This window comes from Suillus bovinus (genome assembly GCF_016758785.1).
Source record: "Suillus bovinus strain UH-Sbo-P2 chromosome Unknown EDB93scaffold_29, whole genome shotgun sequence".
NCBI lineage: Eukaryota > Fungi > Basidiomycota > Agaricomycetes > Boletales > Suillaceae > Suillus > Suillus bovinus.
In genome coordinates this window covers 101,915-114,484 of record NW_024542085.1, presented here as the reverse complement: position 1 = coordinate 114,484, position 12,570 = coordinate 101,915, and the positions used below count along the sequence as shown (strand labels likewise).

The 12,570-nt window shown below is 45.1% G+C and overlaps 1 protein-coding gene across 1 annotated transcript; it reads left to right on the top strand.

Annotated features, from left to right (window-relative positions):
- Positions 1 to 489: 489 nt before the first annotated feature.
- On the top strand, positions 490 to 3,559 carry EDB93DRAFT_1104090 (uncharacterized protein; the record flags this gene model as incomplete). Its single annotated transcript, XM_041447388.1, has 12 exons — positions 490 to 537; positions 635 to 821; positions 871 to 1,097; positions 1,155 to 1,298; positions 1,393 to 1,589; positions 1,647 to 1,857; positions 1,909 to 2,075; positions 2,132 to 2,228; positions 2,491 to 2,740; positions 2,768 to 3,054; positions 3,260 to 3,407; positions 3,471 to 3,559. 12 exons carry the CDS (start codon positions 490 to 492, stop codon positions 3,557 to 3,559), a joined length of 2,052 nt encoding a protein of 683 aa, XP_041307522.1.
- Positions 3,560 to 12,570: the final 9,011 nt, after the last annotated feature.

Sequence of the window (12,570 nt, the reverse complement as noted above, 5' to 3'; positions counted from 1 at the left end):
GACGAAATAAATCGGTCGTTCACTGACCAAGTTGAATTGATTCGCGACACTGGCTGAAAACTGTCCAATGACTATATCCCAGGCCGGGTCAGAAATCACCTGCCGCTGCAAATGAAGCCGGACCATGTCGGAAATTTCCCACCCTCATTGCAATACACGTGACCTAATTGCAACACAGCTCAAAGTTTTGCAAATACAACGTAGATATGATAATATTTTAATAATATTGATATAGACTTTGCAATTTGAGTCAGTTCCAATGCAATGGCCTATTTTATGTAATATAACATGCATACAGATTCTATTATCCACACAATAATCCCTGGTCCTCCAGCAGCCTCTAATAACTCCAGTACCTAGTGCCGCTAATATTCCTTATTAGACTTGTTGTCATCACACATAAGTGCACCACTGTCAGGTCATCAGCTCTCAAGTGAGTGTAGGTAATTATTGCAATGTGAATAATAATCTGACATATGAATTAATATCATGACACAGTCTGCGGACATGTTCCTCATTGATGCATTGCAATCGCGTGTGAGTTCCATCCAACGACATCTTTCATATGGTTCTCACCGTACTCTACCAGTACTCTACATGTATACAATCCTGAACTTCTGTCAGTGTTGCATAGCGCACCACTGCAGCATGTCTGCACATTTGCAATATGTACTGGATGACAGACATAGAGTCTGTGATACCTGTGAATGCAGTTTCAAGCCCAAAGGCTTCGACCATCACCAAAGAGCCTGTGAGCAATGAGCAAGGGAGTCAGGAGAAGACACAGAGCTATGGGCGTCAATCCCGCCTGTACAAGGTCAGTGGATCAATATCAACATGATTCTGCTAATATAACTCTACTTTTTACAGTTGCTGTGCCAGCCCTGGCCGTACAAAGTGCAAACATTGATGGCAATGACATGGAATACACTGTTTATTTTCACTCCCTTTGGGATTGGGTAGTAGATCTTTTGCAACACCCTGATATTGGCCCTCATTTCATTTTCAATGCTCAGCGGCTATCGAAATTTGATGGAGACTCGTTTATTAGGTTCATCAATGAACCATGGACTGCAGATGCATTCTGGGAATGCCAGGTATGTATTTCTGTATCATACTATGACATACCATTGACATGTAGGAAAATTATGTAGTCCCAGATCCCTCCAGAAGGAAAACCATTGGTGTTCATTCTATATGCCAACAAGTCGAAGCTATCATCATTTGGGCCCGAGAAGGGATATCCCATAATTGCTTGGATAGCAAACCTTCCTGTTGCCATCAGAAATGGAAATGGGGTGGGTGGGGGATGAGTGGTCGGATGGCTCCTGCTGGTATGTTTCAATGCTGATCATCACAAATTTGCATCAAGAGCTAACCATCACTCTGTAGGTCAAAGATGACCCAAAATACAAAGGGACCCAACAATTTGCTAACTTCAAAGTTGCTGTGTGGCATGCTGCTGTCAAGAAAGTGCTCGCATCAATCATACCACCTTCGAAGCATGGCCAATGGGCAAATTGCTGGGACAATGTTGCAAGGCTCTTCTATACACTAGTGTTGATATTATCTGTGGACTACAAGGAGCAGTCAGGTTTCATTTTTTAAGTTTATTGATATGTTATCTAACTTTTTTTGTGGTCCAGGAGTGTAATGTCCCTTACTCGAGGTGTGATGAGCAAATTTCCGTGCCCAATCTGCCTGATCCCTGAGGACAAATTGTCTTCTGTCATGCCCCATAACTATATTCTTCGCACATGCCAGGCAACAAATGACCTTTTGATCAAGGCAAGGGCAGAGCGCCACAAAGGACAGCGGGAGGCAATACTCAAGGGACAGTCAATTCGTGATGTTGATGTATGATAGTGTTTTATTTAATTTGATCTATTGTAACCATCTCACTTTTAGAACACATTTCATGAAATGGATCCCAAGACTACTAATGTGCATTGCGCACTATGCTATGACCACCTTCACACTGTCCTCCGAGGTCTCTTTGGGGACCACATGTGGCAAGAGCTACAAATACTGGTCGGTCTTTTGGGACGCAACTTCACCGTAAAAGTTGACAAGAAGTAAACTTGTCAATTAAAGTTTCATAACACAATTCATTCTCATTTCTCACTTGTAGTTTTGATACACTGCCACATTGGTGCAATATGAATCATTTTGATGCTGTCATGGCTATAACATTTTCTGATGGTGGTAAATACGAAGATATTTTCAAGGTAAATGATATTTTATTCAAGTGCAAGTGTCTTCTACTCATAGGGCTACATACTGCTGAACCAGCTGATAGTGTTTGTGACCCATGATGTTCTTCCAAATGATGATGAATGTAAAATTGCTTACCTTTTCCTTCAATGTATTCCTGCATACCACGAAAATGATTGCTGCAGGACAAGAAGCCCTTCAAAATTTCTCGGAACTAATGAATGTATGTCATATTAGACTTTTGATAAACCTTTCACTCTCAGATTGATTTGTTAGAAATATATCCGCAAGTCTAAAGTTTTACGGCCAGACAAAAACTGGTCATTCCCGAAGATCCATCTAGCTGCCCATTTATTTAACAACATTGAGGCTGAGGGAGTAACTCGCAACTACAATACAAAGCCAAATGAGAAGTGTCATGGTCCTCTAAAAGGGTCATATCAACAACAAACCAATTTCAAAGATGTCACACCACAAGTACATCATTCTCTTTTCAATATCATTGGTTCTATTAGTTTTAATCTAGGTTATTAAATACAAATTTTATGTGCAGACCATTGGTCTCTCGTTTCCAAGTTTATACATGGTCAAGTGGATGAACTGGCTGCATATGATGCTCGGATGGCTGAAGACAAGATCAACAAGACTGGCCCGGATACTAACATCACATCCAATTTCCATATCAAATTTAGATCAAGGCAACCGAAAAAGTCTCTTGAGGCAATTGAGGAACAACATATTGACAACCATTCCTTCAGGTGGTTTTGTACCAACCTCAATGCATTTTTAAATGCTTTGCCCACTGTCTTGCAGCAGGTGACCATGTTACCTTCTGACGAAGTAAGTCTCACAAATTGAATGATGGTGCTTACACATGACTAATACTGAGCAGATAACAGAGCTTCAATTCCTTAAGGTTAACTACGAGTCACTAGTTGACTTCTGCCAGACCATGGACTATCTCCATTGCAGCCTGAGATTCCACAATCTTCCCTGATATGACTGCATCATCATTAACACCACAAATAGTGTTTTTTTTGCACAGCTCCTATTCCTCTTTACATGTAATGTCAACGACACATCCTATTTCATCACCTTTGTACATCCATACAACATGCCAATTGGGAGGCGTCTCCAGAAGGACAAACACCTCAAGTTTTGGCGTGTTAGATCGCAACCAAGAGAAACTGCTAGTGAGTTCATACTAGCAGAATCAATCATCTGAGGAGTCGCTCTTGCTGCCAATCCCACTATAGCTGGTGATTTTCTTGTTATGGACACAGTAGACAGTGACATATTTCTGTGCATGAAGCAAATGCACCTTGCAGCTGGGCACTTAGACTAGTAACTATCATTGCGGCTTCATGACTAACATTCATTTGTTGATATATTGTTCATCATAGTAGAAACATTATATGTACTAAGACTTAATATTCTTTTCCTCCCTCCCTGGATCCACTGTGGACGATTCAGAAGATGACAAAACCTGTTACAATAACATTTACTCCTATTTCATTTTTCTTTTTGTAACCATAGCACCGACTCTAGACTCATCTAGACTTGGCTATTCTCTTATCAAGCGGGCTGTCCGCATATCTCTTCTTCCTGATTGTAACATAGATACTATCTTGCGCCGCATGGCAGTTTCACCTATCTTTACTATCTTGATAGGTTGTACTCTTTTCCTATCTTTGTTACTATTCTTGTCGCGGCTGTGCCGCTCCCTTTTACCTATATAAACCCCATGTACCATAGATGTATTCCTTAACTTAATCTACTGGGTTTTTCCCTTGAAACCTGATCTACAAGGTCTCCATCCTTGTAGCCTGATACCTGATTCTAAGACAGTCACTCACTGTCTTAGCCTGAACCCTTGACTGCAGTAGAAGTGCTAAAACCACTCGCCGCTGATCCTACATAGAAGCTGCAGCGCTCGTGTAGTGAGAACCCTTGAACCAGAAACCTTCCTTGTGCTAGGAAGGCCGACGAACTGTCAACTCCGACTGGTCTATCTTGACCATTGACAGAAGAACTATCTCAGTCGTAACAAAAGATTAAGTTCCTCACCCAGTACTTGTTTCCCAACAGTACTCCGCCACCATTGATTCGATAACTGCGAATATCCTTGCCGCCGCATTTGGAAACATGTCGGGACCAACCGCATCATCCAGTGCAGCATCTAGCGCAGCTATTGCCACCATGAACAAACCTATTGAAATCAAGATCGGAATGCCACCAGTCTTTGATGGGAACGAGAAGACTGCCAAGAGTTTCCTACTCGCGGTCTCCGCCTACCTTGACATCAACAGCGAAATCTACAACACCGACAAGAAATGCATTATTTTCGCCACCTCATTCATGAACGAAAAAGCAGCACTCTTATGGAAGGAAGACTTCCTGACTCTAGCTCAAGACACCACCAGGCTAGACAAAAACAAGAACCCTATCGGGTATGGAACTTGGGAAGAGTTCAAAAAAGCCTTCCTCAAAGCCTTTACTACGGGAGAAGCTTCAACCGAAGCATGGATTAAGCTGAGGACCTTCAAACAAGAAGGATCCTTAGAAGAATACATCGCAGAGATTAAACATCTCTTCCAGCTTACCGGACTGACTGAAGAAGGCTCCAAAGTCCACTTCTTCACCGCCGGATTGTAATTCGGCATTGCCAATGCTATCTATAGAGCAGGCAATGTCTCAAAGGACCTCGAAGGCATGATCCAATCCGCAAGAGAAATGGACAACATCTACCAGCAGATCTTGGCGCTAAGGCCCAAGAACCAGAACCAGAACCAGAAGAAGAAGAATAGGTTCGGACCGGAAAGATACCAACCCAGAGGAGACAGAGACGCCATGGAGGTTGACCACCTCTCAGAAAAAGAAAGGTCTGAACATATGAGAGCTGGCAAATGCTTCATATGCCACCAGACTGGCCACAGAGCCAATGATAGGGAATTCCACCCTAGAGACAAGAAGCTGGTCAGAGAGACCAAGCATAAGGAAGAGGAATCGGATGATGAACCTATGGACACCCGAAGGATGACTAAGAAAAAGGATTTTTAGAATGGAGGTCTGTATTGATGCCAGTCCCTCCCATTCCAGTTTGCACTGTACATTGTATTGGAAATAAAGAAGAGTTACGTGTCCCTGCCACTCTCATCTCAACTAAACATGCGCAACCAGTCGAAACCTCTGGTGTCATCGATTCCGGCACCGCCAGATCATTCATCAGCCGCGAATTTATTGAGAAACACAATATTCGCACCAAGAGATTATCAAAACCCTTCGCCATGGTCACAGCCGACAGCAGTGATTGCAAAGACGGGAAGATCCGAGAATATGTAGATCTCGGAATCAAGATCAATAAGAGAGTCATGTATGGAAAATTCAATATGACCTGACTCCGAACCAAGGACCACATCCTCCTTGGATTCCCCTGGCTCCAAGCCATGAACCCAACAATCAATTGGGCAGAAAGCCATCTTACCTTGGATGAAACATGTTACAAGAACATCTAGACGCTTGGGCCCCTACTATTTTTCTCCTAATCCTCCTCGTATCAGCCCTCGCATCATACCCTTACCCCGACCTCACCCTTGTCATCCTTGTCATCCTCGCATTCCCTTTCGCCCTCTACCTGTCGCTTCAGCAAAGCCAATACATTTGGCCGGATCCTTTCGCTGACGAAGCATACCCGTGCTCCGTTTCACCACCTGACTGATCCTGCGGACAGTCCCCTCGCCCTTACCGTCTGGACGGTAACCTATGATATGATGCACGACGCATCCCCTTTGCCCTGATTACCTTTCTTGATCTCTGACTCGGTGCGCAGTCGCACATGCGACTTATACTTAGATCCGCAGCTGCACGATCGTGCCCCTGCGTGTTTCACTTCTCATTCTGATCTTTGACTCACTTCTTATCTGCACGTTCAGAGCTCGCCCGTGTCTCACCTCGAACGTGCCTTCCTTTTATGGTCATACCCTTTCCTGTTTACTTCTCTTGGTAGTACGAGTTATCATCCACTAAATACGCTTCCTGTCCTCTATATAAACTCGCTACCATGTAACCTATTCCTTAACTTGAATCTACTTGGTTCTTGACCTCCTACTCTCACCAGAGTGATCCTTCTGCCTCGCCAGCAGTCTATATTCTATCTTCTTATCTGCTCATCGCGGATAAGCCTATAGTCTCGATCTTTACTCATCGACTTCGTCGACGAGCAAAGCCCCTGTTAACTAGTCGGACTTCTGTCCTTCTAATTAACGACGATCCTTACGATTAACCTTCGGGTGTCGTAAGCCTAGGCTGATATAGCTTATCAGTCTCGCACCCGCGTGATATAAGCTACCCGATTTGGACATAGGCGTTAAATCGTACTTGCCGAAGACCCGCCAAGTACGACCCCTAACCTTGGGCTAGCCCAAGGACAGTCCACAGACCGTTGACGACACAAGCTCTGTTTGAGCAGTCGCCAACAGATACCATCCAAGTCGTAACAAAACACCCCAATCCCGGGAAGTAGAAGAATGGCTAGATGAAGAAAGACTGAGAGGCAGGCTTCAAGCCGCTCTTCAAGAAACCGAAGCCTTACCCAAGGAAGGCCCCCAAGAACATCCTGCACCCCAAGAAGGTGCCTATCCCAGACCCGATGACCTCTAAGAAGGCGCCAACTCCTGAACCTGTTGTTCAGAAGAAGGAAGAATTCCGTGCCTCCATCGAGAAAATTCCCGATGAAGATGAACCTGTTCCACAGTTGAACCCTAACCCCGACAAAGAAGACGAGGGATTCGAAATCCCGAATTTTGACCAGAAATACGATGCATGGGTAAAAGATAACTTCGCACCAAAAGTCGAAGATTTGGCCTCTTTTCCTCTCACCGACAACAAATTCCTCATTGAATACTCCCAGGACGCCACCGCAGTACACCTGATAGAGAATTTGGATTTGGATACTCCCCTCACCCGCGACGGTACATTGGCCTTTGAAACCAAGAAAATGGCAAAACCTCCATCACTTCCAGAATACCTGAAGACTAGCAACAAGTCCCAGGAATTAGCCATGGAAGGTGAGATTGAGAAGAAGAAGAAGACATTCGAAGAATTAGTCCCTTCTTACCTTCACGACTTCGCCGACTTATTTGCCAAAGACGGTCTTAACTCCATGCCACCTCACCGACCGGGTATTGATCACAGGATTGAAACGAAACCTGGATATATATCCCGAAATCATCCAAACTCTACCCCCTATCTGAAAAGGAATGAACCGCGGTCAAGGCATTTATCGATGAACATGTGAAAAAGGAATTCATATCACCTTTGAAGTCCCCCCAGTCTAGCGGTTTCTTCTTCGTTGGAAAGAAAGATGGATCCCTTCAGCCTTGTCAAGATTACCGGTATATTAATGAATGGACAATCAAGAACGCATATCCCCTTCCTCTCATCCCACCACTCTTAGTGAAACTTCGCGACGCAAAGTACTTCACCAAGATGGATGTCCGATCCGGTTACAACAACATCCGGATTCACCCTGAAGATAGATGGAAGGCAGCATTTACTACTGAATTCGGACTCTTTGAGCCAAATTTCATGTTCTTTGGTCTTTGCAACTCTCCCGGTACTTTCCAGGCCTACATGAACCAGACGTTCCAACAGGAACTGAATGAAGGATGGCTCATCGTCTACATGGATGACATCCTGATATTCTCCAAGAACCTTGAAAAACACCACAAACAGACACGCTGGATATTGGATATTCTCAGAAAAGAGAAGCTATTTTTGAAAGCGGAAAAGTGCCTTTTCGACGTACAAAAAGTCAACTACCTCGGAATGATCATCAGACCCGGACAAATTGCAATGGACCCTACCAAACTCAAAGGCATTGCAGATTGGCCAACACCGAAGACAGTCACCGATGTTCAGTCATTCCTTGGATTTTGCAACTTTTACTGACACTTCATCCCACACTTTTCCGATATTGCGAAACCCCTGAACAACTTGATGAAGAAGGCCCAGCCATTCAGCTGGACTGATGAAGAAGAAAGCAGTTTCCAAGCACTCAGAAAGTGCTTTATGACGGAACCTGTCCTTAGAAACCCCGATCCTGCAAAGCAATTCGCTATTGCAACTGACGCATCCTTAGTAGCAACTGGAGCAGTGCTACTGCAAACCGATGAAAACAGCGCATATCATCCCTGCGCCTACCTCTCAGCATCCCTTAATGCAGCAGAGCGGAACTATCAGATTTATGACAGAGAACTATTGGCCGTCATCTGAGCTTTGACAGCTTGGAGACACTACCTCGAAGGGCATGGTCATCCGGTCATCGTATTCACAGGCCATATGAACCTCCTTTACTTCAGATCCGCCCAGCAACTGACTCGCTGACAGGCTCATTGGCAACTCACCCTCAATGAGTTTGATCTCGAGTTTCACCATGTCACAGGAACAAAACTCGCTGCCCCCGATGCCTTATCACACCACCCTGATCACCATCACACTGAAACAGACAACCAGAACGTAGTTTTACTACCTGATGACATGTTTGTACAGTTGATCGACCTCGAACTCACAGTGGCGTTGAAATCCGATGACCTGACGGCAGATCCTATTGTCAAAACTGCCAGTGATGCTTTAGATGGGCTTTGCCTGCCCCCTATGAAATCTGCCCTATCTGATTGGAAGTTTACAGATGGTATCCTTCAGTACAAGAACCATGCCTACGCACCCCCCGCACTCCGAAGCCGCATTCTGCAGCTTCACCATGATCACCCAACCGCCGGACACCCCAGCACATTCAAGACAGAAGAATTAGTCAAACGTGACTACTGGTGGCCCCAGATGGGCACCTTCATTAGGAAATATGTCGAAGGATGTGCCACGTGTCAGCAGACAGAGATCCACGGCCCGAATTTCATCAAGCCCTCACCTGACATTATCAATGGGGTTGAGGAGTATGAAGTCGAGGCAATTCTCGCACACAAAGGAACAGTAGCACGACACCGCTATCTAGTATCCTGGAAAGGATACTCTTCTGCCAGCAATGAATGGATCAAGGAGGCCGACCTGGAGAATTCCCAGACACTTCTCCAAGTGTATAAGAAGAAGACGAAACTTGCCTGAATACCAGCAAGTCCCAGAAAACCCACACAATAGCAAATGGCTACTCTTCCTCCTAACACAATCACCATTGAAGAACATTTCATCCTTGATGAAAACTCCTCCCTTGCCTCCTCCATCTCAGACCCCTCATCTTCAGAGGATACCGATTCCTCGCTTGCATCCTCTCTATATTTCACCGTCATTGATCGTATTGAGGGAGATGCTCTCTTTGAAGCAACGCTACTATCAGAGCAACACACACTCAAGCTGGAAAGAGTCCTCGCCAGACGCCCAGCCAGAAGCGCCACTATCATCTCCGCCATCATCCATCTTATCCGCACCACACGATTAATTGAACTTTCTGCAAATAGACTCCCAAGCACATCCACTCAAGAAGCTCATGAAATCGTCCACTGCCAAAGGCGCATCCGTTCTATTGCGCTCCAGCTCCTTCCTGATAGCCTTAAGCCTGATCTGCTATCAGTTGTGCACATCATTGCCAACAGAACCGCGACTCAAGTTGCTCGCCCGCCTTCTCCTCCTCATCCTTGCCCCAGTAATCAGTCACCAAATCATGACTTGACTTCCGCCCCGCTCCCAGTCAGAGCACTGCAACCTCAGGTTGCAACTTGGGGCAGAAAATCCCCTAGATACCGAACCACCTGCTCATGGGGAAAGCAGCGTATAACAACGCCATCCCCAGAACCAAAGAAGAAGGAGGTCATAGACCTCACATCCCCCTCACCATCTCCTCCGCCTAGAATCTCGGCAAAGAAGCCTGGATTTGATAACATCAAGTGCTGCATCTGCGGTGAATATGGGCACCGCCACAAGAATTGCCCACAGTACTCTTGTGTGGTATGCCATGCCCTAGCCCCTGGACACCTTTCGGTCTATTGTAAAGACCTGAAGGGCACCTACCCACTTCCGATTGTCTATACTGACAATGGATTCTACTGAAGCCCTCCGCAGCTGGGAGGCAGATCAATGAGCATTCTATGAGCAAGAATGCGAACAAGCCAATGAAGACTATCGCAACCAGCCAAGCTCCTCTACGGACCTTGATGATTTCAATAATGCCAACGCAGATCTCGTCTACTATGACGACGCTAGGATGGAAAGTTGTTGAAGCCGGAGACTTCAACAAGTTACACCAGGCTAATGTTACAATAACATTTACTCCTATTTCATTTTTCTTTTTGTAACCATAGCGCCGACTCTAGACTCATCTAGACTCGGCTATTCTCTTATCAAGCAGGCTGTCCGCATCTCTCTTCTTCCTGATTGTAACATAGATACTATCTTGCGCTGCATGGCAGTTTCACCTATCTTTACTATCTTGATAGGTTGTACTCTTTTCCTATCTTTGTTACTATTCTTGTCGCGGCTGTGCCGCTCCCTTTTACCTATATAAACCCCATGTACCATAGATGTATTCCTTAACTTAATCTACTGGGTTTTTCCCTTTAAACCTGATCTACAAGGTCTCCACCCTTGTAGCCTGATACCTGATTCTAAGACAGTCACTCACTGTCTTAGCCTGAACCCTTGACTGTGGTAGAAGTGCTAAAACCACTCGCCGCTGATCCTACATAGAAGCTGCAGCGCTCATGTAGTGAGAACCCTTGAACCAGAAACCTTCCTTGTACTAGGAAGGCCGATGAACTGTCAACTCCAACTGGTCTATCTTGACTATTGACAGAAGAACTATCCCAGTCGTAACAAAACCAGTATACTGGCGACAATGATGGCGCTTGTCTCGACATCTGTCCCACAGTACATAGGTTCTGTACAAAACTACAGAACTAGAGCATGCAACCAGAGTGTCTCGCCAATATCCTCAGGCTGTTACTTTGCATAGCCCATTATCAAACTCCCCCAAAGTTCAGGGTGATCCTTTTCCTCTCCTCTTCATCTACTATACCTTCCCCTTTCTTTCATCACACATCCACTCAACCACTGCTTATGCCAGTCAAGGATTTCCATTGTACCATACTAGCTACAAAGCAGCTCAATTTGCAGCCTGCGCATTGTGTGGGCGTATTATTAGGTATTACCAAACACAAATTGGCACAATCTGATCATATGCCTTTGCATCCCATCCCATCAACCATGTGCACCCCTCTTAGTACATCTGCTTGGAGAACCTGTACACAGGCTACCTGCGCTCCGCAAATGCAAATCCCAGTCCATTAGCCCAAAGAAATCTCTCCTTATCAATGCTGCACTAGTGGTACAGAAAGGTAGCTCAAAGGATGAGGTCACTGAAGCTATCTCTCCAGGAGGGCATATTATCAAGCATTGGGCACATTTGAGGCCCGTTTCCATTGAACTTCTTGCATCACCCAAGGTGAGAAGTCATGCATTGGTAATTCTATAATTTTCCATTGTGCTTAGACTGACAAAACTTTACTCTAGGTGGTTGAAGCTTTCTCTGAATCTTCAGACCCTCAATTCCTCAATTCATACAGTACCCACACATGCAAGAAAGACTATTACCCTCCAAGTATAAGCCACACGACTCTGGTATCATTCTCAGCGACGACGAGTCAATGCCTGCACGAAATTTGGCATTAAGAACTACTTCAAGCTCTATTTACAACAACGGTGATGATTTGGTTATACCTGGAATTGTGCCTGGTGTACTTTCTGGTTGGCCAAGGATCTTGGGCATTGACAACGTGCATCTTCATTCATTCACTCATTTAATCCCATCCATATCAATATTTTAATCACGATGAGGACAATATTGACCCATTTATCTTATGTACCCTAGAGGCAGTTTCTTTATCATATTCCCTTCGGTGAGTCCCATCAAGTTCTACCTACCACACATCCCATCCAAATGTCTTTACAAGGCAAGGGCGTATGCACCTCCAAAACCACACAGATCCAAAACCATTCACACTACGTGTTACGACTGGGATAGTTCTGCTGTTGCCGGTCAAGATAGACCTGTCGGGCGAACAGTTTGTCGGCCTTCCTAATACAAGGAAGGTTTCTGGTGGTTCCTACTGCACGAGCCGTGGCTTCTATGCAGGATCAGCGGCGAGTGGTTTTAGCACTTCTACCGCAATCAAGGGTTTCAGGCTAAGACAGTGAGTGGCTGTCTTAGAATCAGAGTTCAGGCTACTAAGGGTGGAGACCTTAGTAGATCAGGTTTCAAGGGGAAAACCCAGTAGATTAAGTTAAGGAATACATCTATGGTACATGGGGTTTATATAGGTAGAAGGGAGCGGTGTAGCCGCGACAAGAAAG